We start from the raw sequence: 25,885 nt of genomic DNA, 5'->3' as shown, positions 1-25,885 counted from the left end.
AGGGTCCTGGGTTCAAGTCCCAGTTCTGCCACCAATGTGCTGTGTGACCTTGGGCGAGTTTACTGGCCGCTCTGAGCTACGTCTACTTATGCGTCTGACCAAGAGTTGGGGCCAGGTCATCACTAGGGTTCCTGCAGCTCTGATGTGCTCTGACCTCTGCTGTATTTCACAGCTCCCATCCGCAGAAGACTCCCACACAGCCTCCTGATGCTGAGCAGGCCGTATGCATGGGCCTGAGGTTTTGCTTGCTGGAGAGAAACGGACCACAGCAAAATCATTGCCAGCCCTGCCAGAAATGAGGCCAGCTGCGATCTGGCATGAAGGGATTCAGCTCATTCTCCTGACATTTCCTCTTGGTAATAAGTGCCTAGAAATCGTCTGGCCCAAAGCTTTTGACCAGAAGAAAACCCATTCACAGAAGGAGCCCCCAACTCCCATCAAACGGATCAGGGGCTTAGGAGCACGTAACAGGGGGATGGCCCTAAAGACCAGGCGAGGAGTGTGTGGGCCAAGGGCGCAGTAGACTGGGAGGCCAGACAAAGGCACACACAAAGCCCAAGGGACTCAGGGATATGGACTCTATTCCATACATATTAAATCATTCTGAGGCAGACCCTGCCCATGCGCTGGCCAAGATGATTGGACCAGGGTCAAGCAGACTTTCACGGCCCTCTGGGGTATTGTGTGGCCATAGGACTCCTTGGCGGAATGGGGGTGGTTCCTCGCACCCACGCCTGACACCCCAGTGCCAGGGAACACCCATTATGGAGGGCAGGGTGGAATCTTAGGGAGTTAAAGGCACAAAGACGTGGACTGAAGAGACAGAAATGAGTTGTCTGTTACAGGGGTTGAAGTGTGGCAAGGCCTCAGAGGGTCTCTGGGTGCGTGGCTTTGAAACCTCGGTTTCCTTGCCTGGAAAATAGATAATCAATCTTACCTCAGTGAATCAGTATGAGAACCACATGTAGTGGTTCAAATGCCACGCAGGTAGCAGGGCCTCCGGGAGTGTGTGCTCAGGGACAACTACGGGTCACGTAGTCGTGTCTGACTCTTTGCGACCCCATAGACTGTAGCCCACCAGGCTCCTCTGTCCATGGAATTTTCCAGGCAAGAACACTGGAATGAGTGGCCATTTCCAACTCCAGGGGCTCTCCTGACCCAGGGGTTGAACCCGTGTCTCCTACGTCTCCTGCCTTGGCAGGTGATTTCCAGGGCTGCACTGAGACATTCTACCTGAGCCAAGGGCTCCCACTCTGTGACTGAAGCTTTGGGAAAACAGACCCAGAGAGGTCAAGCCATTGGCTTAAATTCACACAGCCCAGAGGAATCCTCAGTCACCCACAAAACTACAAATAGAAACAATAACTGCTACCATCTATTGAGTTTTTACTATGTGACAAGCACAATGACCTCATGACCTAGAAGCTATTATTCCCATTTTTCAGATGAGAAAACTGCAGTTCAGACCCAGCAGGACTCCTGCCCCGGGGCCTTTGCACCTGCTCTTCCCTCAACCTGGAAAGCTCTTCCCCACAGCAACCACAAAATTAAAAGATGTTCGCTCCATGGAAGAAAGGCTATGACAAAGCTAGACAGCATATTAAAAAGCAGAGACATTACTTTGCTGACAAAGATCCATGTAGTCAAAGCTATGGTTTTTCCAGTAGTCATGTATGGATGTGAGAGTTGGACTATAAAGAAACCTGAGCACCGAAGAATTGATGCTTTTGAACTGTGGTGTTGGGGAAGACTCTTGAGAGTCCCTTGGACAGCAAAGAGATCCCACCAGTCCATCCTCAAGGAAAGCAACCCTGAATATTCACTGGAAGGATTGAGGCTGAAGCTGAAGCTTCAGCACTTGGCTACATGATGTGAAGAGCGAACTCACTGGAAAAGACCCTGATGCTGGGAAGGATTGAGGGCAGGAGGAGAAGGACAACAGAGGATGAGATGGTTGGATGGCATCATCAACTCAATGAACATGAGTTTGAGCAAACTCAGGAGTTGGTGAAGGGCACGGAAGCCTGATATGCTGCAGTCCATGTGGTCGCAAGGAGTTCGACAGGACTGACTGAACAACAACAATTAGCCCTCAGGCACAAAAGAACGGGTGAGGTGCCCCTTCTGTCAGTTCCATGAGGTCAGGACCTGGATGTCTCTCTTCTCTGAACCCCACCCCCCGACTTGGCCCCCAGAGGGCCCAGATCCCTATACTACAACAGGTAAGGTGTCATGAACACGCATGTCAACCACAGAATCACAGTCAACCCCCTTTCTGGCCACCCTTGAGTGTTCCTGGCTCCCTTGCAGCTGCCTCTCACCTTCTAACTCCCCCACTATCCCTTCTCCATCAACCACAAACAAAGGGAGGCCCAGACCCAGAGATGAAGATGGGTCCAAGCCCAGGAGTGAACCTGTGGGGCAGCAGCAGAGAACCTTAAGCCACCAGCAGGGGCCGGGGCTGAAAGAAAGATGCTTCAGTTACAATCCTGGGTCTCCTTCGACCTGACAACGGGACCCTGGACGTATCACCCCGACTCTCAGAGCCTCAGTTTCCCCTTGTGAAAAATGAGATCGTTGGAATGAATGACTTTCCCCCAAGCAAAGATTCTAGGAATCCACTTGCGCAGCATTATTGCCAACTCGTGAACTTGAGCCAACACTGAGATCAGAGGCCCTGGACAAGAACAGAGTTAGTATCCTGGTTCCGTTGTGAAACTCTGGGCAAGTTACTTGAACTCTCTGGGCCTTGGCTTTTTCTTCCTGCCCCACAGATTCCCAAAAAAAGGGAGAAATAATTTCCTTCTACAATGGACAATCAGGGTCAGAGCTGGTGAACCGGGGTTCCTGCTGAGCCTGTCTTGTGGTCACGTCTCCGGTGGGCCTGCCCAACACCCCAGGGCCCTCTGGCCTTGTGTGTGTAGCAGTAAAACAGGTGAAACCAGCACAATACAGAGACTGAGTGTTCTCAGACACAGGAGCACAGATATCCAGTCTAGACAAGGCCCCCAGCATGGACACTCACGACCCAGACAACAGAAGCCCCCCGACACAGAACCACCTTGCAGGACAATTGCTGGACGCACTGAGAAGCACCATCCCAGAAGGGCCCAGAGTCCTCAGAAGCCCCCAGCCCCAGCTGTGCAGCAGCCACTCAAGTGTTCTGGCAGCAGGACCCGAGGCCCAGACAGCCCCCCATTCCTGCCCACACACTCAAAGCAGAGCAGGGCGGAGCAGAGAGAAGCGAAGAATGCCCAGGCCATGGGTGGACGGGCCACATGGCCAGTGGGAGGTCAGGTTCACCCATAGAATCTGCGTAATAGACACGGAAAATCTTTACCGGCCTACCCATCTTGCCCCTCTTGCCAGGAACGCCAGGCAGACCCTGTAGAAGGAAACAGGGAAGAGATCAGGACAGGATTCCAGCAGGAGACTAACAGCATTGCTCCAAACCAGCCTCTCTTCCACCCACAAGAGGAAGTCACGGTAAGCCTGGCATCCAGTCCACATATACAACCGGCGCCAGTGATGCGCACGTTGGATGGACGGTCCTTAAATGCAGGTCCTCAGAGTAGGGGCCTGCAAGGACCTGAGCTGGGGAGGTTCCTGAGGAAAGCACCTAGGACTCTGGTATTGAGTGGATACTCAATAAATGCTCCCGCTGTTTCCCTGCAATTCTCTTTCCCCAGCTTATTGATGAGATTACAGTTGAGTCCCCAAATGTGGGCTCAGGTGGAGAGGGGACGAGCCAGTCCAGAGGCAGGTGGGGCACACCACCTCTGTCCTGGGAACTCCAGCAGCCCCGGACACACATACACAAATGAGCGTGGTGTGTTCAGGAAAGCGTCACATAACTCGTGCCTGGTGGGATCTGGTCCATAGGCCATATTGATCGGAAATTTGAAATAAGCCCACTTCTCATTTGCTGAAAGCCCTTCAGGAGCTCCTCATGCTTTCGGAACAGTCCCTCTCCTGACCTTGGTTCCTGGGGGCCATATAGCTGTGCCCGGGGGCCCCCTCCGGCCTGTCTCCCATCCACATTCCTGCCTTGCGCTCAGAGCTTTGTGCTGTTAAAACTCGCCAAGTAAGCTTCTGTCCCTGACTTTGCACGTGCTGTTCTCTGTGTCTGGAAGGCATCTGCCTCGAATTCTCCCTTAGTGGACACCTGTTTAACTCTGCGGCACCTCCTCCAGGAGGGATTCCAGAACTTTTCCAGCCTGGCCCGTGGCAGAGGGAGTGGGTGGGGGAGAGATAAACAGAGAAGGCATACTCACTCGCTCTCCATCAGACCCTGGCAGGCCGAAGAGCCCCGGGAGTCCAATGTAGCCCTAGGAAAAGAGCAGAGGGGAGGTCAGAAGGGCTGGCTGGTGGGGTGTGGCTTGCCCGGCTCGGCCCGGCCCGGCCCAGACACCCCTTGTGCACTCTGGCGCCTGGCTCCTCTTCCTTGCAGGCAGCGGTGGCGGCTCCAGTGGTTCCACGATGACATAGGCCTTGAGGCAAGTGTATATGCCCATGGACTGCATGGTGCTGGCTTCCACGATGTAGTCCAAAGGCACATACCCTCACGCCAGGGAAGGGCGCGGGCACTCGCAGGGGAAGGCCCGCCCCATGCCGGGGGCTCCTGGACCTGCTGGAAGGAAGCTCTCTGCCGGGTTAGATGCTGGGGTGGCACCAAGCCCTACCCACCCTCCCAGGGAGGCTGGCGGGCACTTGTGGCTCCTGCAATGCCTCCTTCTAGGCCTCCAAGGCTGTGCATGTGGGGCTCACATCACCCTGGACTGCCTGAGGGTGGCCGGCAGTGACAGCCGCTGCCACCCCGGCGTGCTGGCATCCTGCCAAGCACGTGTGCCACTGAGTTCAGCCCTCCCAAGGACCCTGCAGATGGCCTGTCCTCCTCCTCACTGACAAAGAAGACCCAGGCTCTGGAGAGAAAGCAGCACAGCGAGTCAGGGGTGGAGTCCGGATCGTCTGCCCTCTAGCCTCTCTCCACGCCATGCCCTCCACCAGGCATGCCCTTCCCACCCCCACGACTGCAGAACCAATGCTTTCAAGCCGGGCTCGGAGGTTCTCTCCTCTGGCTAGCATACCTGATGCCTCCAACCAGAAGCAACCTCCTCCCCTCTCCCCGGCCCCTTATTTATACCCCCTGCATGGGTGCTAAGTTGCTTCAGTGTCGTGTCTGACTCTGCGACCCCATGGACCATAGCCCACCAGGCTCCTCTGTCCAAGGGATTCTCCAGGCAAGAATACTAGAGTGGGTTGTCATTTCCTCCTCCTGGAAATCTTCCAGACCCATGGATTGAACCTGCATCTCTTGTGACTCCTGCATTGCATGTGGATTCTTAACCACTGAGCCACCAAGGAAGCCCCTATTTGTACCCCACTTAATAGATTTACCACTTTCTCTTCTGTATCTTCATTATCTTTCTCCATGTTTCATGGCCTCATTAGCCCGGGAACGTCTCCAGAGCAGGAACCTAGCCCAGGGTTCCTATCATATCTGTACTCTCTAGATGTTTGTGAAATGACTTCACTGATTGAATGGACGTGAGTTTGAGCAAACTCAGGGAGATGAAGGACGTGGAAGCCTGGCATGCTACAGTCCCTGGGGTCACAGAGTCAGACACGACTGGGCGACGGAACAACATAAGCTAACATTTACTGAGCACAAAGTATGTGCCAGACCCACTTCTCCTTCCTCTGCAAACATTTAAGGCATCTACTGTGCCCTCTGCACACCCTCAGGAGATAGGAATTATTAGTCAGCTTCCTATAGAGGTGAGATCATTTAGGCCCAGAGAGGCTAAGTGACTTGCCCAAGGTCACATGTAGCAGAATGTGGTATTTGAATTGAGGTCATCTGACTCCCAGGGCCAGGGCCCCTCTAACCACTTTGCTACCCTGCCTCCCATAAACAAGCAACCAGTGCAGACTCACAAACATTTCTCCGTCCCTAGAAGAGGTCACGAGGCCCCTTTCTTAGCATCATCTTAACAAATGATGTTTACTGACCATTCCTAGCAGGGCTTATATCCCAGATTTGCAGTGATGGGCTCAGAGAGGTCCAGAGATGTGCCCAAGCTCCCACAGCTGGTTAATGGCAGGGTAGGTCTCCAAACCAGCTGCCCGGACCCCAAGTCTGTGCTCTGCCTACTTCATAAACATAAGGCCGGTGATGGCAGGATTGGGTGGGCAGCCTGAGTGGCCCTGGCTCACCCAGGCTGCTCAGGGCGCTGTGACCCTGAAAAGGTGTGTGCCAGGGTCAGACCAGCAATCCTCTGCACACGTGACCTCTAGATGCCACAGCAAGGCAAATGGCAAGCAGCCCCAGATGTCATTAGCCTGCCTCGCTCCTCCGGTCCTCCTGGTAGATCAGAGACCTGGGGCTGAACCAGGAAGCCCTTCTCCCTCGGTTCAGGAGGCCCCTCTGGGGCCAGAGCTCGCGGGGACAGTTGGATAAAGGGAAGGAGGGGGCCCAGCTCCTAGGACAGGAGCCTCCTCAGCCCCCGTCTATCACTGCCCCGCCCCCATCACCATCATCATCATCACTGACATCATCAACACGTCCTGGGGAACTTTCCCACCTCCAGCCACTCTCCTAACACCCGCCCGTCAGGTCCAGGGATTCGGGCTGAGACTGCAGCCATAAATAGCGTTGGCTCAGGCTCGAAGGACACGTCATACCTGACCTGACCTGGCCTGACCGAGGACTCTGTGACCCACTTGCTGAGCATTCTTTAAAAGGCAGGCAGCCCAGCCCTCCAAATACCTGGGTCCTCAATCCCAGCCCCACCTTAGGCAAGCTGTGGGAACTGGGGCCCCATCATGAGCCCAGTTTCCTTGTATATAGAAGACAGGATTCCACTAGATTGCTTCTCAGTCTTCTAAACTCCGTTTTACCCCCATTCAATTCACCCAGAACTTTCTCCATTGCCCCACAACCCACCTGGGAGCCCACCTCAGCAGGATTTACACTTCCAAATTCCTAGCATCCCCCTAACCGTGCCAGGGGTAGGAATGGACATCCCTCCCACTGGAAAGATGGGCAAAGAGCCTGCTGGCTACTCAGGGTTCGTTTCAGGGGCCTTGAAGGAGGGGCCGAGGAGATGCTCCATTAGCCTTCAGGCCTGGACAACATTCACTCATTGGTCAGGACTGCCTTCCCTAAAGGGTGATACCCCAGCCCTCAGCTAGGTGTAGGAGTGAGGCCTCAGAGGACTCCAGTGACAAACAAAGTGGCCCCAGCTTTGGTTCCCTACTGATTGGACTTGCTGGGGGACACAGCAAGCAAATGTGTGATTATAGCAGCTGGACTGCGGCCGAGCCTCCAGCTGACCTGTGCTGCCCAGCTGCCTGGCCGTGGAGACCAAGCTGGCTCCAGGGTTCCCCACCATGTAGCCATCCTCTGCCTCTCTGCTCTTGGGAGCACTCAGGCGGGAGGACCAAGGCCCCAGCTCCCCGAGAAGACCCTGGGTGGACACTGCAGGCTTTACAGCCCCAATCGCCCACGGGGCCCGCTGGAGGGACAGGAAATGCCCACCCGGACCCCCAGGCAGGCGGCACGTGCCAAGTCGCACTTACCCGGCTACCTTTGGGCCCAGGGTCTCCTACAGGTCCAGGCAGCCCCTGAAACACAAAAGACAGAAGGGCAAGGACATATGGAGACGTTCTAGCTGCTGCCAACAACCCAGGCCAAGTCTGTCTCCGTTGGCTTCAGCTGTCCCTCTGTATGATAGGAGTGGGGTTACACTCCTGATCTTCAAACGGAGCCCCCAGCTACCCCAGGGGCCCAAGCAGGCGGCTGGGAGAGCTTCTGGAGCCACGCTCTCACACCCCAGAACTACTCTTTGTTCTGTTTCCTCCTGAGCATCCTTGCCCTGCTGCCTTCAGAGAAGGCTCCTCAGCACAGCGCCCTGAACAGCCCTTTCCTTCAGGGCCCACCTGGCAGGTATAGCTCCTGGGCCCCCAGCCCACCGCCTCCCTCTGCCTGGGGGCACCCGTGGCCAGCTCCACACCACCACGGCCACAGAGCTTCCAGAAGCCATATACTGCACCTGCCTGCCAGGGTAACCTTTGGCCCCTGGGCTACCCTCGGGTCCTGGCTGCCCCTGCAAAGGAATAAGAGAAACATAAGGAAAGGGGAGACCCTGCCCAGCTCCAGGTCTGGAGGGCGGTGGGGGACCGGGGTTTACAATGGACAAAGAGAAGGGCAGGAATGTGAGACGAAAGGGGAGGAAGGGGAGGCCATCGGCCTGCTGGGCGCCCCCGCTAACCCACCCTCTTCCCCCAGCCCACCCTTTTGAGAAACCGGTCCGACCAGCTTGGAGGGACAAAACCCCCTGTCCTTGCAGCCCAGGAATAAAGCACTGAGGGGGCCTGGCTGGGCTCTCCCATGCTGGCAGCGGCTGATGTTTGACTTGGGCCAGGGCAGCCAAAATTCCTGCAAACCCCGTGGTGGCGTGTATAATATCCCCTAACATCGCCCGGAACAGGCCAGCTATTCATGGCGCTAACCGGAGTCCAGCGGCTCATGCCAGCACTGGGCCGGCGTGGACTCCAGCCCTTTCAGGCAGATGTGGCTGGGGGAGAGGTGGGGTCGGGTGGGGGCCCCAGCGGGATGGGAGGCAGAGCCTCCTGGCTCTGGAGCTTACTCGTGGAACCGGGCAGGGTGGGGTGGAGGCCAAGGACAGGCAGGGGGGCTGGAGCAAGGGAGGGCGAGGAGGGCGGGGCTGAGGCTGCAGCCCTCACCTGTTCTCCGGGGTGCCCCGTTGGTCCAGGATAACCCTTCTGTCCCTGCGGAGGGAAAGAAACCACTTGAGCCCAGGACCACACGTCTGGGTCCAGGGATCACAGAGGTGCGGCCTTCCCGCCTGCCTTCGCAGCACTGCAGGCGCTATGGCAGGGACGTGTGCTAGTACGCGTTTGAGAACTGCTGTCCGAGTGGAGATATGTACATCAGGCATCCTGCAGTTTCCTCTCTATCACCAGTGGTTCTTAGACCAGAAGACAGCCGGGACTGATCCCTCCTGGGGCAGGGCTTGTAAGCTGAATTAGGATACAGCAACTGGGAGAGACCGCTGCTGTTATCACCACCCTTCTTTCCAAACCCAGAGAAAAGGTAAGAACGTCCGAAGCAGGGCTGGAGGGATGTCTCAGTGATGGGCGGACAGATGAGGACCTTAAAGTCTGAGCTGTGCTCACCCACCATACAATGCTGGGATTTTTCTGTCGGAACCTTCTCACTAACCCCCTGTCAGAAAAGATCTCATACATATTGACCAATCGTGTGACCCTCAAATAGCTGCCCCCCTTCTTCCCAGTGATTCCAGCCACTATTCCAGGGGACAAGAGGCCGCTGGACTGACTGAGAAAGAGTCTGGTGACGTTTCAGTACCAACCATGTGTCCTGTTCCCACAGTCTAATTCCCGTGGTCCAAGGCCAGGTCTCCAGGTCAAGAGAATCAAAACGAGTGTGTGCCTGCAGGTGGCACTGGGGACAGCCACTTGGACTGTTTCATGAGTGTAAGGAGCTCTTTGCAGGGAAACCCCAGACTTCAAACTTCCCTAAGCTTTGGGCTGTTAGGAAACAAGACGGAGCAGGGGCTTCCGTTTCAGACAGTGTGGTGGAGATGGGGTAATCTCCATTAGATCCCCCCTTCACCGGAGCCCTGTGCTGGGTCCAGACCATCTCTGACTTACTGTGCAACCCTGGAGGGGTCACTGCCCTTCTCTGGATGTCAAATAAGGGAGTTAGAACTCCGAGGACCCTTCAGTTCTGGTGTTCTGGAACTCAGGAGTTCTAGGGCTCCCCCAGCATGTTATTCACTCAGTCGTGTCTGACTCGTTGCAACCCCATGGACTGTAGCCCACCAGGCTCCTCTGTCCATGCATTTCTCCAGGCAAGAATACTGGAGTGGGTAGCCATTGCCTTCTATAAGGGATCTTCCCAACCCAGGGATCGAACCCAGGTTTCCTGCATTGCAGGTAGAAGCCCTAGGGCTGCCCCAGGCTGGTGATTAACAAGACTCTAGACTACACACACACACACACATACGATGCCTGTGAACCCCTTCTACCCACTGTTCTTTATATCATCTCCATCCTACAGAGGAGAAAACCGAGTCTTGAAGAATGGAAGTCACTTGTCCAGAATCCCATTACTAAGGAGCAGCGGCTCAAGCTCACCACTGGGTCCTTCTGACACCGGAGGCCACACGGAGAGCCTTGCAGCCTCCCTGGGCATGTACAGTTCATGCACATCCACAAACACCCACAGGCACACACGTTTGGCACCCCCACAGACCCCTAGAAAGCGGCACTCTTTAATTATAAACAGCATCGCTCTGATCCAAGAGGTTTGGGGAGTTTACGAGCATTCCTTCTGCACCTACTCACGCCTCGAGACTGCTCAGCGTTGTGATTGCATCTCAGACCTGGGGCCCATGATCTTGATGCAGCACGGCTGGGTGAGATTCCGCCAGCATGCCATTCTTCCCCAATGGGCAAAGTGATGCAGCGGCCACAGTCAGCAGCCAGCATGCAGAGTGGGTAAGATCTCTTGTTTCAGATTAATCTGGATCCCTATCCTGCTTCCCTACTGGCTGGAGGCCTTGGGGCCCCCTCTCTGAGCCATGGTTTCATCTTGCAAAATGGGGTTCTCAGGGGTTGGCATTATAGACTGTATGATATAATGTGTGAAGCACTTAGCACCACACTGAAGTCAACGGCCCCATAAAGACCAGCTGCTGTTAGTAGCATGATCTTTATATTTCATTCATTCATGCAACAAAACATTTGCTGCACTTTCATGCTCTGGCCCCATGCTAGGCATCGGGTGAACAAGAAGACAAGATCCTTTGCCTTAACGGAATTTACAGTCTAATTAAACAGATACAAAAACAAATAAATATAAAACGTAATGTCTCAAGGATCTGCTCACATGGGGGTAGAGTCTCAGTCTTGCAAGATGAAAAAGTTCTGGAGATCGATTGCACAACAGTGTGAACATACCCAACACTGCTGGACTGCACACACAAACAGGGTTCAGATGGAAAAATGTACGTGATGTGTTTTCTCATCATCACTGAAAACGAAATTCTAAAAAAGCGATAATGTGTGGCATGTGCTATGGCGCTATGGAGAGTGCTATGGAGCGCTATGGAGAAAAGTGAGCAGAGTCAGAGGACAGAGCAGGGCCATGTTGGGCAGGGTGGTGACCGTGGCAGGCAGCGGGGCTGGACACAGGGCTGGCTCTCTGGGGAAAGGCTTCCCAGGCAGAGGGAACAATAGGGGCAGAAACCCTGAGGGAGAACGCTCTCAAGAAAGAATGAGCCCCGTGGGACTGGAGCAGAATGAGTGAGGGGTGAGTGGCAGAGTGACCAGGTGGTCAGAAAAGAAGCAGGAAGCCAGAGCATGCCAGGTGGAAAGATGGCAGGAAAGCACAGGAGGGTTTTGAGCAGGGATGTGTCATGGACAGGATGTATGACCATCATCCTTTCTCCACTTGAAGCCTGCCGATGAGAAAAAACAAGCAAAGCCTTTTCCCATGGAGAGCTGAGTGGCGCCTCGAGCTCTAAGCTGTGTGACTCAGCCCAGGGGTTGAGCTCTAAGCCTTCTCTGAGCCTCTCTCTGCCATCCTCTGCTGCCTCAGTGCCATAATGGAGCCAGTGCAATAACAGAGCAAGAATTCCAAGAGAAGCGAGAGGGGTCCAGGGAGCCCTGCGCACCACGTGCTCCTTTGGCTTCCTTGCAGCCACAAAGAAGCTAGAAACCAATGCTTTGGCAGACTTGTCAGTGAAATCCCAGGAGGAGATTTCAAGTAAATCTCCTACTCAGGATGCAGTGAAAAGGAAGTGAATGACCACTGGGGACGTGAACAGTGACTCACTCTATGCCTGGCCCCGCATTAAGGCCTAGGTGCACCATCTCATCAACACCTGCGATCATCCCTGAGAGGCAGGAATTACCATGCCCACTTGCCAGATGAAGAAACTGATGCCAGATGAGGAAACTGAAGCTTAGTGAGGTAAAGAGGCCACACAGCAGGCTGCGAAGTCCTATGTCCTAACTGCTGAGACCCGAGCTCACCTGGAAGAGTCACAGGGTCACCAAGGGAAAGACCCTCTTACAGACTCACCTCCCCAGGTCTGAGCTTGTGGGTCACTGTAGCATCATGAACCCACTGTCTGAGTTGGAAGGGACCTAAGCCATCAGTTTCACAGCCTCCTTCATTGGATACAATGAGAAACCGAGGCTCAGACAGGTAAACAGACTCGCCAAAGGCTAGTTGGCAAGTTATGGCCAAGCCCAGACCATTCCCCATGACTCCAGACCCACTGGGCTGGGCTTTGTCCAGAAGGCCACAGTTCGTAGGTCTTTTCCAAACCATGGACCCAGAAGGGCCTTGAACACTGCCACGAACCCGTGTTTCTGTTAGCGGACTGGGAACAGCTGAGATTGAACACAGCCAAGACATGGGGTTGGGGTGGGGGTGGGGGTTCCTATGCTCCCTGGAAAGCACCTTAACGGTGTTTACCAAGCTGGGGCCAGTGAAATAGCTTCAAATGACAGGGCCCCAGGTCTTGGAAGAATCTAAACCATTACCTTCTCCAGGGCCCCAGCAATTACATGGCGGGCGCTGACCGCAAGGTGGACCCACGGGCAGTGATTTCCCCACGGGTGATGGCTGCCTGACCGGGACGAGGGGAGAGCAGAGGCTTCAGGGGAGTTCCAGGGACCACAGAAATCTGCAAGGGGCCTCTGGCTCTCGGCAGGCGGGTCTCTACAGGACCCGTGTTTATAATAGAACTCGGGCTATATTTTGGTTTGGGAGCCAGATTAATCATTGCTTACAATGCACAAGTAAAAACCAGACATCACCTCACTGTTACTGCAGACAGTCTCCCCGTCGGCTGGGATGCTATTTGGGCTTTGGGAAGGGAGGGGAGGGGGGGTCTTGTCCCTTCCTGGGGGTCCTGAGAACCAGCCTAGACCTCTCAGCGGATCCCCCCTCGCACACTGATCTTGAAGGCTCCATATCAGCCTGCACGAGGCCCCAGCTTCTCTTGCAGTAGAATAAAGCTCACCAGACCCACTCAGCATTCCACGAGGCTTCCGGCTAAACTTCTCTACCACCCTGGCAGCTCCCAGGCCACACTGGGCAGCCAGCAGGATGGACAGGCCCTCAATAGAAAGGGTCAGGAGGAAGAAACATCTTTCAAGAGGCGGAGTGAGCCATGACACCATACCCGCCAAGTTCTTGCTCCTCTCTGCACCTCAGTTTCCCTAGCTGGCCTCTCAAAGCACCCTGTTGGCCCCAAAACGATAGGATTCTATGGGATTCTGCAATGTGATGTGTGGCTTGTCCGAAAGCACAGTCCATCCCAGTACAGTCAGGCCTCTGATGCTGAACTCTGCTCAGTGGGTACCTGAAAGAGGTCAGAGCAGGGAGGTAGAGCTTCTGTATGGAGCCTTCATTCATCTGGTTACTCCTTCATTCAAAGGTTTGCTAAGCCCCACCAACGTGGCAGACTCTATCTTAGCACTAAGAACACACAAGTAAACAAAGCAAACTTGCTCCCTACCTTCTAGAACAGGATATGGGCACTAAACACATACGAAGCAGGACAAAGTAGCGCTGACTGCTAGGGGAGTACAGACACCCAAGCAGAGGAGGTGGTGGTGTAAGCTGAGGCTTGAAGGAGGAGCCTCGTTGGAGAGCAGAGGGTCAGCGGAGTTCAGAAACGGAGCCGGAGGGACTTCCCTGGTGGTCTGGTGGCTAAGACTCTGTGCTCCCAAAGCAGGGGGTCCGGATTCAATCCTGGGTTTGGGGAACTAGATCCCACATGCCACAACTAAAGATCCCACATGCCGCAACGATGTGACCAGTAGAGCCATTTAAAATAAATAATTCTTTTAAATAAATAAATGTTCTTAAAAAAAAAAGAAACAGAGTGGGTGTAGGCACCAGAAGATCAGAACAGCTCAGCAACAGGGGGAACCCAAGGAGGTTCTCAGTAGGGGCGCTGTATGGAACGGGGGGTGCTGCTTGGAACTGGGGATGCTGCTTGGAACTGGAGGTGCAGTATGGAACTGGGGGTGCTACATGGAACTGGGGGTGCTATGTCCAGATAGAACTGGCAGTTCTGCAGAAAGGCAGGAGATTGCCTTAAGGTTTGTCAATCACACACCCCCAAAAACATCCCCAGATGACCCCCTCTGCCTGCCCACTTTACTACAGACTCTCAGACAGTGGCCAACGCAGAAGGCATAGGGAGGGGTTATGGGTAGGGTGAGGGTGGCGGGAGGGAGCCAAGAGGAAGTTTCAATTTGGGTACCAACTTTATTCCATCAGTGATGTCTGCCTGGAGCAATGTGTTAAGAAAGAGTCTGAGGCTGAATTAGGCTTGGCAAGAAAGAGCAACTCGTTATGTCTTCCATGGGCAGAGGAGGCAGGGAGGTGTGGGGTGAAAGAGCAGATGTCTGTGTCCAGCGCTGTGCTGAGCCCCACATGAGGAACAAAGAAGAAGAGGTCCTCCTCTGTGAACTTGGTCTAGTCTGACAACTATGCCAAGAATATCAGTGAGTTGCCCGCTAGCCAGAAAATGCAGAGTCCCAAAGAGGCTGAGAAAATGCGCTGGTGTGAGAAGGCAGATACGAATTCTGCCTGGAGGTGCTGGGCAGATACTCTTGGAAAAGATGGCATGTGAGGGTAAAATCGAGACTGATACATCAAGATGAGTAGGGAGGAGAGAGCCTGCCAGGGGAGAGCCCAGCATAAACAAATACAGGGAGGCAGGAAGGCCCAGGGCACATGGGTTGGATGCTTCGAAGGTTTCTATACAGCAGAATTCTTTGGTCTTGGCACCACTGACACCGCAGCTGGATCAGCCTTTGCTGTGGGTGGGGTGTGTGTGCCATACATCACAAGATCTGTAACAGCATCTCTGGCGTCTACTCATTTAAAGCTAGAAGCGCCCCCTCCCAGGGGGTAATGACCAAAAATGCCTCCACTGTGAACTGTTCCCTGGGGGCAGTTGAGAAGCGCTTGCTCTATAGGAGCGAAGGCAGGGGGATTAGACTAGGGACAGCACTGGATTCTGCCCTCCCAAGGAGCAAACAGGGCTCTCCAGCTTTCTGGGCTAGAGGAGGGTGTGTGTGTGTGTGTGAGTCCCTAGTCATGTCTGACTCTTTGTGACCCCATGGACCATAGCCCGCCAGGCTCCTCTGTCCATGGGATTCCCCAGGCAAGAATACTGGAGTGAGTAGCCATTTCCTTCTCCAAGGGATCTTCCCAAACCAGGGGTCAAACCCAGGTCTCCTGCACTGCAAGCAGATTCTTTACCATCTGAGCCACAAGGGAGGGCAGTTAACTGGTAACTAAGCAAGATGACTGATGGGACCAAGTGGGCAAGACCTTCTTCAGTGCTGCTTCTTCACGATCATTCGTTCATTCACGCTGGGTGCTGAGGACATAGCATCTTATTTAACCCTCCGAAACACTGCACAAAGCAACTGAGGCCATTGGCCCAAGCTCACAGAGCAGGAGGGGGACAGAGCTGGGATTCCATCCAGGCGTGTCTGACCTGCCCTTGGGAATCAGCTCAGCAGAGTCCCTTGGCTAGCATCGCAGACAGATGCGGAGAAGGGAGCCTTATTGAAGGTGGGGAGGCTCTTATGTAAGAAACTGTTTCCATCAGCATTGTAGAGAGGGAAAGGGCCTGCAGGTTAGAAGACCTGAGTTCAAATCACAGGTCTGCCATTTAGTGACCCTGGAAGCTCTGTCCACTAGCCCAGTGGCTCTCGGCCTTGGCTGCACGTGATGATCTAGTGCTCTAGTCCACTGAGACCAGCTGAATTGGAACCCCTGTGGAGGTGAAGGACAAACTCCCGCACTGGTTCTCACACACAGAGGGGCTGGGAACCAGGGCTGTAGACTTCACTCTCCGAAAGCCCTCAGTGATCTCATTGGCATTTAACACCTGTGTCAGCAAAGGGCCAGGTACATAGGTACATCTTTGTGCAATGACTGGAAGAGTGAATGAATGAATGAGACCTATTTGGGCCTTAGTTTTCTCAGCTGTAAAATGGGCATAATACTGCTTAACTGCTGGAGGCTATTGTGAGGAAGCGATGTGATGAGGAACAGCAAGCCTTTCTGTCACACTAGTCAATATGAGAAACTCCCAACTCAAAGTCCCTTTCTCCTGCCCACTTTTCTCCATGGCCTTTTTCATCTTCTAACACACCTCGTATTTTTACCATTTTTATTGCCTCCTTCCTCCCACAAGACTGCAAACTCTGAGGATCAGGGATTTTTGTCTCTATTCAGCTCAGAGGCCTGCACACTTCCTGACACACAATAGGCAACCAATCCATCCTGTTGAAGAAATGAATGAATAGGGCTACTGGTGTCACTATGAGGTGACACCAAAATTCAACATGCTGATGAGCAAAGGGCACACTGGCCTCGCCTCTCAGCCACTGACGTGCTTTCTCGCTCAAGGCTCCCCACATGAGATGATGCAGGCAAACCGCTCAGCAGGATCAGTGCCAAATGGCTACCGTTGTTACCAAAAGATGCTTGTGGGAGGAGCGACTACGGACAAACAGGGATGGTTCCAGGTGAGGTTGCCCACCCCATTGGCCTGCCTCCCTGACCCCCACCACTGGTCAGGGGTCCCTGCCTTGAGACCTGAGCACCACCACTCCCTGTGATTAGGTGACACTGACCTGCCAGACCAAACTCCCCCGTGTTTGCCTCGACAGGAGCCAGAGGGACTCGGTGGAAATGGCTTTGCCAAATCGTTTTCCTACCACACAGAGACTCTTCCTTAATTTAGAAAAGATGTCTCTCCCTGCTCAGGTGAGCTGGTTCCCCTGCGCTGGGGACTCTGGGCCTCCCTGGACATCTGCTAAGAGCAGGAAGGCTAGAACCCCAGGCAGGAGCCAGTCCCGTCTGGTTTTCCATCTTCCACCTCCTCTGCTAGATTCCTACTCCCGTGCCAAGCGAGACCACCACTGGCTGCTTTATGAGCCAGGACTGGAAGAAGACTTTTCCACTCACACCTCATCCATCAGAAACTGCTGGAGCCCAGAGAGGAAGTGAGCGGGGAGAGGGAGTTCCTCTGTGTTCTCTGAGCCAGAAAAGACCACGTTTCCCCAGCTCACAGACAGCCACGCACTCCTGTCTGGGTCTGGCTTCTTCAGATCTGCAGGAGGACCTGTTCTGGCCGAAGAGGCTGGAGGAGAATGGGTCCGGGGGCAGTCATGTTCCATGTCCACCTGTGCCATGGGGACCCTCAGAGCATGGACAGGATGGAGCCAGGAGATGCCACGGCTGCCCAAATGAGAACCAGATGGCCAAGGAAGAGGGCAGCTGTGGCTACAGCTGGGAGCCAGCAAGGATGCTCAAGCTGCGGCCCTCGGCTGATCTATAGACTGAAAACCCATCAGCAATGGGGGGTTTCCCTGCAAAAATAGTAACTGACCCTGACCCTGCACTGTCCTCCCTGTTTCCTGAACACCTACTACACACAGGCCCTGAGCGAGGCTCTGCAGGAAGAGCGACAAACCATTCTTGCATGTCCTGGTTGGTGAGGCTGGTCTGGGGGCTGAAAAGAACGCAGTTTAGAGGGACTTTGAGTCTTCAAGCAGAGTAGAGGCTCTAGACCCAAAAGCTGGGGTTCTAGAAGGGCTTCCTGGAGGGGGCACAAGTATTGTTGAGTCTGAAGGATGGTTCACCCTAGCTGCGAAGCCAGAGAGGAATTCAGGGGCACAGCCAGCCAGAGACCCACCACCTAGGAAAATGGCAGCTCTTCCCCCAAAGAGGTAACACCCCCTGCCTGACTGATGCAGTGATGAGGTGGGGGAGGATGAGAACAGCTCAAAATGCACAGAGAACTCTGCCTCTATAGAGATTTCCCTGCAGTATATGGGAGGGATGATATTAGACCCAGAGAGGTTACTGACTTGCCCCAGGTCACACAGCGAGCAAATGGTGGAGCAGGGAGTGGAGTCCAGATGCAACTGACCCCGGAGCCCACTCGCTCAACTTCCAGGCTGCAGACCTTGCTCGTGGTTTACAGACCCCGAGAGATCAGGGACAGGGGACGGGGTAGGTCATGGTCACTCCAGGTAGAAGGCTGAGGCTCAGGGAGGGGATGTGCAGGTCCCAGGCCACTCAGCTCATGGAAGGTGGAGCCGAACCTATGGGGACTCCTGGCTCTGACAATATTCCTTCCACCACCAAGAGCACCCTCAGGACCTCCCTGGAGCAGCTGGGATGCAAAAGGAAGGACAGGGTTACTTCTTGTCACATCTCACTAACCATGGTGGGGGGACCTGCTCCAAGCCAAGGTGCTCCACGCCCCCGGGTAAGCACAGACCCTCAGAAACCTCTCTCCCCTCTGGCCACCAGCCCACTGCCGAGGATCTGGGCCAGGGCTGGGGAGAGGCAGTACATAGCACTCCTGTCTGAGGACCCCGCTTGCTAGGAAACCCACTGGACAAAGTGAAGCATCAGCACCAAAGTGTACCTTTCGTCCAAGGGGTCCTGGATTCCCAGTGAGCCCGGGCAAGCCCATGTCGCCCTGAAAAAAACACAGAAAACGGGGTGAGATGGGGCAATAGGAGCAGACACTTATTGAAAGTTCGGCCTCCCAGGGCCAGTGGTTTGCAAATAGGATTCACGGAGGCCTAAAGGCCTCAGGGGAGACTCAGGTCCTCTGCACAGGGTGAGGGCAGCCGAGCAGGCATGGGACCCAGCCCCTCCCCACATAATTCAGTCTCTCCATTTGATCTGTTTTCTATGTTGGACTTCGGCAGAAGGAACCATCTGGGGAATGGGTTACACCGCCAAAACTATGTTTGCAAACCACTGCCCTGGAGAACACGCAACCTGTTCCAACTGGCAATCCCTCTCCTACATTCCTGACCCCCTCTCTCCTGCCTGTGCTGGACATGGTGGCCACCCAGTAGGGGGCATTTCTGCCACCACCATGAGACCCAGGAGCAGACAACGCAGGAGCAGGAGAGAAGCCTGGGCCCCTGGAGGTCATCCAGCCCGGGTACAAAGTCTGGTCTACACCTGACCAGTTGCGTGGCCTCCAGCCGCCGCCTCTGGGGCCTCTGTTTCCTCCCAGGCAAGCTAGGCCCAGCTTCCTGGGCTATAAGCTTATGAGGATCCAATGGGGGTGCATGTGGATGTATATACACAGGAAGCGCTTGCTGAGTGAGCAAACTTCTCATGAAGATGTGAAGGAATGAGCCTCCTGTGTCTCAGAGAAATCAACAGGAGCCGCCACCTCTAAGTCTCCATGCACCAGAGGCTGGGCTGAGAAGCAGAGTTCTTCCGGTCAGGAGGGCTTTGGGGTTGTGTCCAGAAGGAAACCAGACTCAAGGACTCCTTCCAGAGGATGGATGTCCGGGACCCTGGGCGATCTTACTTAGAGTTCTGGGTTCCCCTGCTCTGGCCTGACTTGCACTCCCTCCAGGCCCCTTGCCTAACTTACAGGGTGGATGCTTCAGGGGCAATGAAGTCCTTGGGCCTAACTCTTCTCTCTTCCATGGGAGAAGTTCTGGTCTCAGCCCTTCAGAGTCAGGCAGCCCTGCCTCCCCAGCCCATTCCCTTCTACGTCCTGAAAATCCATTGATCCGTGTGTTGAACTAACCACCTTGGAGGGGTCTTCGAATGTCTGCTGGAAGCTTCCTGGGCGTGTGCCACCAAGAAGCTTCTGGATGCCAAGGGCCACCTCGCAGGCCCTGCAGAAAACCCACTCAGAGCATCAGGCCAAAGGACATTCACCAAAGGAATGTCCACAGGTCACATTTTTTTGTCAGTTTTATTGGCTGCACATAGGAAGAAGGCAGCAGGGATAGCTTTGGGTTTGGTGCAGGGAGAGCTGAAGGGCTTCAAAGAGAACAGACCACGTCCTTTTCTACATCCTGCCTCCAGCCTTTTGTTACGCAGAGGCCTCTGTCAGGAGGTCCATGCCATGGCATGGCGGTTTCCCTACCATCCACTCCTCCGCTTCCCTGAGCGCTGGGGTCCCTGGAAACCTACCTTTGCCCCATCGTGGGCCTTTCCTGGTGAGAGCCCGGGGTCCCCTTTCTGTCCCTGAAACAGAAACAATTCCACTTTGGCCGCCACGTCTTCTAAAGAGGGTTTCTCCCCACCAACTCTGCTCAAATCCCTGTCCTCTGCTTAAATGCCCTCCCCTTCCACCCCACTCACATTCCTCCATGGGGTCCTCTTCAATCCCATCACTCCCCTGCTCCAGCAACCCTCCATAGCTGCCCACCACCCTACTGACAAAGTCCGAACTCCCCCTTGGGTGTCCCAAGTCTTCCATCATCTGGTCCCACCCACCCTATTCAGAACTCTGCTCTCCTCCTACCAGCCCAGCTCAAAGACGGGGCCCTTCTGCCCCATCCCAGACTACAGTCCTTCTTTCCCCGGGACTTGCACATTCCTGCTGCTGGGTCCTTATGCAGGTAGTCACCCCAAGTAGAAAACCACTCCCCCCACAATCATCATTAGCCAAACCAGAAACATTCTCAAGATGCAGCTTGACTGCATCCTCCCCCACCAATCTGTAGATCCCTGGGCCCACTGTATAGGTGATGTGCTCCCCCAGGGCTCTCAGAGACCTTCTAAGAGACACATCCTGAAGTTAAGCTTGATTCTTTCTGCTTTTCCTAGCCCCTGATGCTCACCTCACCGTCTCAAATTACCTAGAGCCAGTGCACTAACAGCCACTTAATCTATGTACAGCCCTTCACAGTTTGCAATATCCCTCAACCCACCAGGTTCCCAGAATAGCCAGATGAAGTGGACAAAGGAAGTGCTATTACCCCATAACACATTCAGGGAAACTGAGGCCTGGAGAAGGAAAAGGACAGCCCAGGAACCCAAGCTGAGGCACTGGCAGAGCTAAGACTAGGACCCTGAATTTGTGACTCCCATAACAGAGGCCTGGGACCCAACAAGTTAGAATAGGCGGGAATAGCAGAGACACTGACAAGTAGTATGTCCCCAGTCAGACCAGCATCCCTAGTCCCACGCACAGGGAGCATCCCCATCACAAGGATCCTGGCTTCTATGAGCATGTGCTCAGGGAAGGACCTACCAGCTGTGTCTCTTATAGCTAAAGAGGGCTCTGGCCTGATTAAATTACTCAGCAGACAGTCCTTTGAGAAGTCAGTCTCCTGATCTGTCCCTTAGCCTCACTCCCCAGCTCACTCCCCAATCTGAGTCCTGAGTCAGAAGTCCTGGGTTAAGCCACAGATGCACAGTAGGGTCTTAAGCAAGTGACTTCACTTCTCTGAGCTTGTTTCCTCACCTTTAAAATGTGGGCTGCACAGCACACACACACACACACACATACACACACACAGGCATGTGCACAGACGCATGGATGCATGTTCACACACACACACACATGCACACACACATGTGTGCACACACGCACACACGTGCGCACACATGCACACGCGCGCACACACATGCACACGCGCACACACATGCACACACGCACATGTGTGCACACACGTGCGCACACGCGCGCACACATGTGCGCACACGCGCGCACACATGCACACACGCATGTGCATGCACACATGCACACACACGCACGCACGTGCACACACGCGCACGCGCACACATGCACACACACATGCGCACACACGCACACATGTGCACACACGTGCACACATGCACACACGCATGTGCATACACACATGCACACACACGCACACACACACGCACGCGCACATGCACGCGCACACACACATGCACACACACACACAGGGGTGCAGGCACACATGGCCGCCTGGCATCCAGGTTTCTTGGCAAGGAGCCAGTGAGATGTTACACGTGGGGAGGGTGGAATGGCCAACTTTAATTAGTTCCCATTTGATTCTTTTCTGTGTCAGGACACAGATCTTCCAAATCCTGACTCAGTCACTGCATGAGAAATCACTGCATTCCAAACCTTAAGACAGAGAGGGTGCCCTTTCGCTGCCCACCTACCACGTGCCCAACACTGTGCCAGGCCCACTCAATGCAGCACCTCGCCAGCCCTCTTACACACACATGTGGCAACACAGGACCAAGCCCCAGATTCAGAGGGGCTGAGTCATAGTCCAGGGTGGCATGCAGGTAAGAGGCCATGTCTCACTAGGTCTGACTAGGTCCTGGGTCAATCTGACTCCAGAGCCCTCACGTACAAATGGGAAGCCTAGATGCCTCTCCCACATGCCCTCCAGCTGCCCCAGGCTGCAGGGCAGTCCCTCCTTGCTAGAACCCCAACTCTCTGTCCACCTGGGTCCATCCAGGTCACTGCTGAGGGCCTCACCTCTAGGATCAACAGCCTCATGCTGCAGCAGCCCCTTGTTGACACTCTCCCAGCCTCGGCGTTCACAAGCCCAGCTCCAATGCCTTTTATGTCCATGTGCAAGGCCAGGCCCAGGGCCACCCAGGATTCCAGTGGCCAAAAAAGGATAGCAGCTTCTACCCACCCCGCCCTTGCCCACCTCGCTCTGCAGCCAATAGAGGAGCTGGGCTTAAAATGCTCTCATGGGGGGGCCTTTGTGCATCCTGTCCTGTCATCTTACAAAGGGGGAAACTGAGACCCGAAGGGATGCCAGACTGGTTCCTTTGCCCAGAGGCCATATCCGGGGGCATTTTAGTTTCAATGGACTGCTCTCTGCACTCTCAGCAGCCAGCACCGTGTTTGGGACTTAATCCCTGCCCAAGAACAACAAAAGAACACTGAAATTTATTGAACATTTACACATCCTACAGTGTACACTGAGAATACCATGGTGGGGATCAAGACACAAGTCGTGCCTGTGGGGACCTCTCGAGGGAGAAACCAAAGACTGGTAATGCTGAATGCTCTAGCATTTTCTAGTGCTCTTCTAAGTCTTCAGCGCATAAATCTAAAAGGGAGCCATGATCACTATCCCCATTTCACAGATGAGGAAACTGAGGCACAGAGAGGGTAAATAATTTGTCCAAGATCCTATAATTCATAAGTGGGATTTTGATTCAGGAAGTCTGCTTCCAGAGCCCAAGCTCTTTACATTTCAATACACCACAGATGAACAACTATGACCAGTGATACGTGGAGTACAGGAGGGAGCTGGGAGAACTTGACCCAGACTGAGAGTCAGTCAGCCAAGCTAAGGCTGGAGGAAGACAAGAAGGGAAGCAGATGCAGTGTGGGCTCCACGGATGCTCAAGGCACCCGTGCTCAGCTGAAGGTGTGACTTCTGGGATGCAGAAAGTTATCCATCTTCCCAGCCAGACTCCTGCAAATTCTCTAGTAAGAGATATAAAGAATAATAAAGTCTAATTAATTGTTTACACCTCAGTGAGGTTGAGGACGTGGGTGCCAGACCCAGCTCTCCAGCCAATGAGCCGGTGTGATCTTGGACAAGTCCCTTTCCCTCTGTATGGAATAGCAGACTCTAGTTAACAGAGCCTTGAGGAGCTAGAAGATGGTTAGGAAGGTATATACTAAGCCAGAAGTGCTACTAACAGAGAGGGAATGGAAACTATGAGCTGCTTTCTTGCAGGTGAAGTTGGGAAGTGGAAAGAACAGAAGGCTTTGGTTACACGAGGCCTCACGAAGGGCTGAGACAAAGAAGGAGCGAACCAAGGACCGGAAAATTCTGGGCCAGAAATCCCCTGTGCAAGTCATCTTTTGCAAGATACACGATCCTGAGTACGTAGCACAGGGCCCGGCCCCGAGGAGGCATCAGAAAAATATTTCCCAAGTGAGAAAATAAATCAGTGGAGTCTCAAGAGACAACTCTAGGGCTAGGATTGGGTCGGATCTGGCCCCAGCTCTGGAAGGTCCTCTGAAGGTTCACTGGGTCTCTGGCCATCATTACTACTGTTTCATGTGTGTATAAGTTCTGGCCACAGCAATAAGGCAGGAAAAACAAATAAGACTACTAACCTTTGAGGAAAAGGAGGCAAAAATATGTCCTTTTTTGCAAACAATATGAGTGCCTGTCTAAAAATTCAGGAGAACTAAGTGAAATACTGTTAGAACCAATAAAATAATTCAGCAAAGGGCATGGTTGTAAAATAAACATCAGAAGTACAAATATACAAAGTCAATAGTTCTTTTTCAATAGCTGAAAGCCAGCTAGAAAATATAATGGGGAAAATATTCCATTCATAACAGCAACAAAAATATAAAATTTCTAAGCACAAACTTAGTAAGAAATGTGCCAGGTTTATGCAATAAAAACTATAGAGGTTTATTATGAGACGTTTTAAAAACTCAACCAAATGGGAAGATATGCCATGGTTTTAGATGGAAAAAGTTAATATTTTAAAGATGGTAATTCTTCACAAATAAACACATTTAATACAATTCCAAGAAAAACCCCAAGAGAGGTTTTTTCCTAAGGAAATTATTAAGATGGGCATAAAGTTCATCTGACAGATTAAATAGCCAGAACATTATAAGTGGAGCAGGGAGACACATAGTATAAAGATAATAACTGTCATAAAATAGTACTTTACTAGGCTAAAAATATACAAACATAGCAATGAAACATATTTGAATGGCCTAAAATAGACCCTGGTCTGTCATGTAATAGTGGAGGAAAAGTCATTTAATAAATGATCAACTACTGCAGGGAAAATAAAGCTATACCCATACCTACTTCCATGAATTTTAATTCCAGATGGTTTAAAATTTTGAGTACAAATGACATTATAAAATGAAATACCAGTGAATACCTCTCTGGTCTTAGTATGGGAAAAAAATGTCTAAGGACAAAAGTAAAGAATCATACATTTTACATATGGTAGTGTTAGTCACTCAGTTGTGTCCGACTCTTTGTGACCCCATGGACTGTAGCCCGCCAGGCTCCTCTGTCCATGGAATTCCCCAGGTAAGAATAGTGGAGTAGGTTGCTATTCCCTTCTCCAGAGGATCTTCCCAACCCAGGGATCAAACCCCAGTCCACCTCATTTCAGGCAGATTCTTTACCTGAGCCACCAGGGAAGCCTCTACTTACGGTAGAGTGCTCTCCAAATTAGGGCTTTCCTGAAGGCTCAGATTCTGACATATTGTAAAAGTTCCTAATAAATGTCAGTTATTGTTGGTTCAAAAAAAATAGGTACCACTCTCATTTGTGAAAATCATCATGAATACTCTCAATAGGCAAACGATAAACTCAAAAATAATTTGTAAGATACATGCAGCCTTAATAAGCCTTCATATATAAACACAAATGATGTTTACAAATCAATAACAAAAGACAACATCCCAATCCCTAAAATAAACAAAATCATAAATGGTGAAATGCAAATAGAAAGCAAATGTAAGAAAATTATTCACAGATTATCAGTGCAGTGTATTGGAAGCAATAATGAATTATCTTTTTCAAATATCCTCTTCTAATGCTAGCAGTGGCATAGATTGGTTCAGTCTTTCTACAAGGCAATTGTTAATAAAATAACAGCTAAGCACTATATGGCACTTATGTACAGGCATATTTTAAATTATTCATATATATGTAGTATGCATGTATATATATGTATATACATGTGTGTGTGTATATATTATACATATGTAACATATATATGGAGAAGGCAATGGCACCCCACTCCAGTACTCTTGCCTGGAAAATCCCATGGACAGATGGCCTGGTGGGCTGCAGTCCATGGGGTCGCAAAGAGTTGGACACGACTGAGCGACTTCGCTTTCACTTTTCACTTTCATGCATTGGGGAAGGAAATGGCAACCCACTCCAGTGTTCTTGCCTGGAGAATCCCAGGGATGGCGGAGCCTGGTGGGCTGCCGTCTATGGGGTTGCACAGAGTCGGACACGACTGAAGCGCCTTAGCAGCAGCAGCAGC

The 25,885-nt window shown here is 52.8% G+C and overlaps 1 protein-coding gene across 5 annotated transcripts in view; it reads right to left on the bottom strand.

Moving 5' to 3' along the window:
* The window catches only part of COL27A1 (collagen type XXVII alpha 1 chain), a 151,954-nt gene that overhangs the window by 95,103 nt on the left and 30,966 nt on the right, over nucleotides 1-25,885 (bottom strand). For 4 of the 5 annotated variants that reach the window (XM_019966794.2, XM_019966791.2, XM_019966793.2 and 1 more), the window contains exons 6-12: nucleotides 20,063-20,116; nucleotides 18,537-18,590; nucleotides 8,749-8,793; nucleotides 8,055-8,108; nucleotides 7,582-7,626; nucleotides 4,275-4,328; nucleotides 3,341-3,385 (exon numbers count right to left, since the gene is read on the bottom strand). In XM_019966794.2, the coding sequence (XP_019822353.2) occupies nucleotides 3,341-3,385; nucleotides 4,275-4,328; nucleotides 7,582-7,626; nucleotides 8,055-8,108; nucleotides 8,749-8,793; nucleotides 18,537-18,590; nucleotides 20,063-20,116 (351 nt within the window). The remainder of the gene's footprint in view (nucleotides 1-3,340; nucleotides 3,386-4,274; nucleotides 4,329-7,581; nucleotides 7,627-8,054; nucleotides 8,109-8,748; nucleotides 8,794-18,536; nucleotides 18,591-20,062; nucleotides 20,117-25,885) is intronic. The other variant, XM_019966792.2, reaches the window with a different exon arrangement.

The sequence above is a fragment of the Bos indicus genome, chromosome 8 (genome assembly GCF_029378745.1).
Source record: "Bos indicus isolate NIAB-ARS_2022 breed Sahiwal x Tharparkar chromosome 8, NIAB-ARS_B.indTharparkar_mat_pri_1.0, whole genome shotgun sequence".
In the NCBI taxonomy this organism is placed as follows: Eukaryota; Metazoa; Chordata; class Mammalia; order Artiodactyla; family Bovidae; genus Bos; species Bos indicus.
Note: the sequence above shows the minus strand (reverse complement) of the source record. Positions and strands in the feature narration are given on the sequence as shown.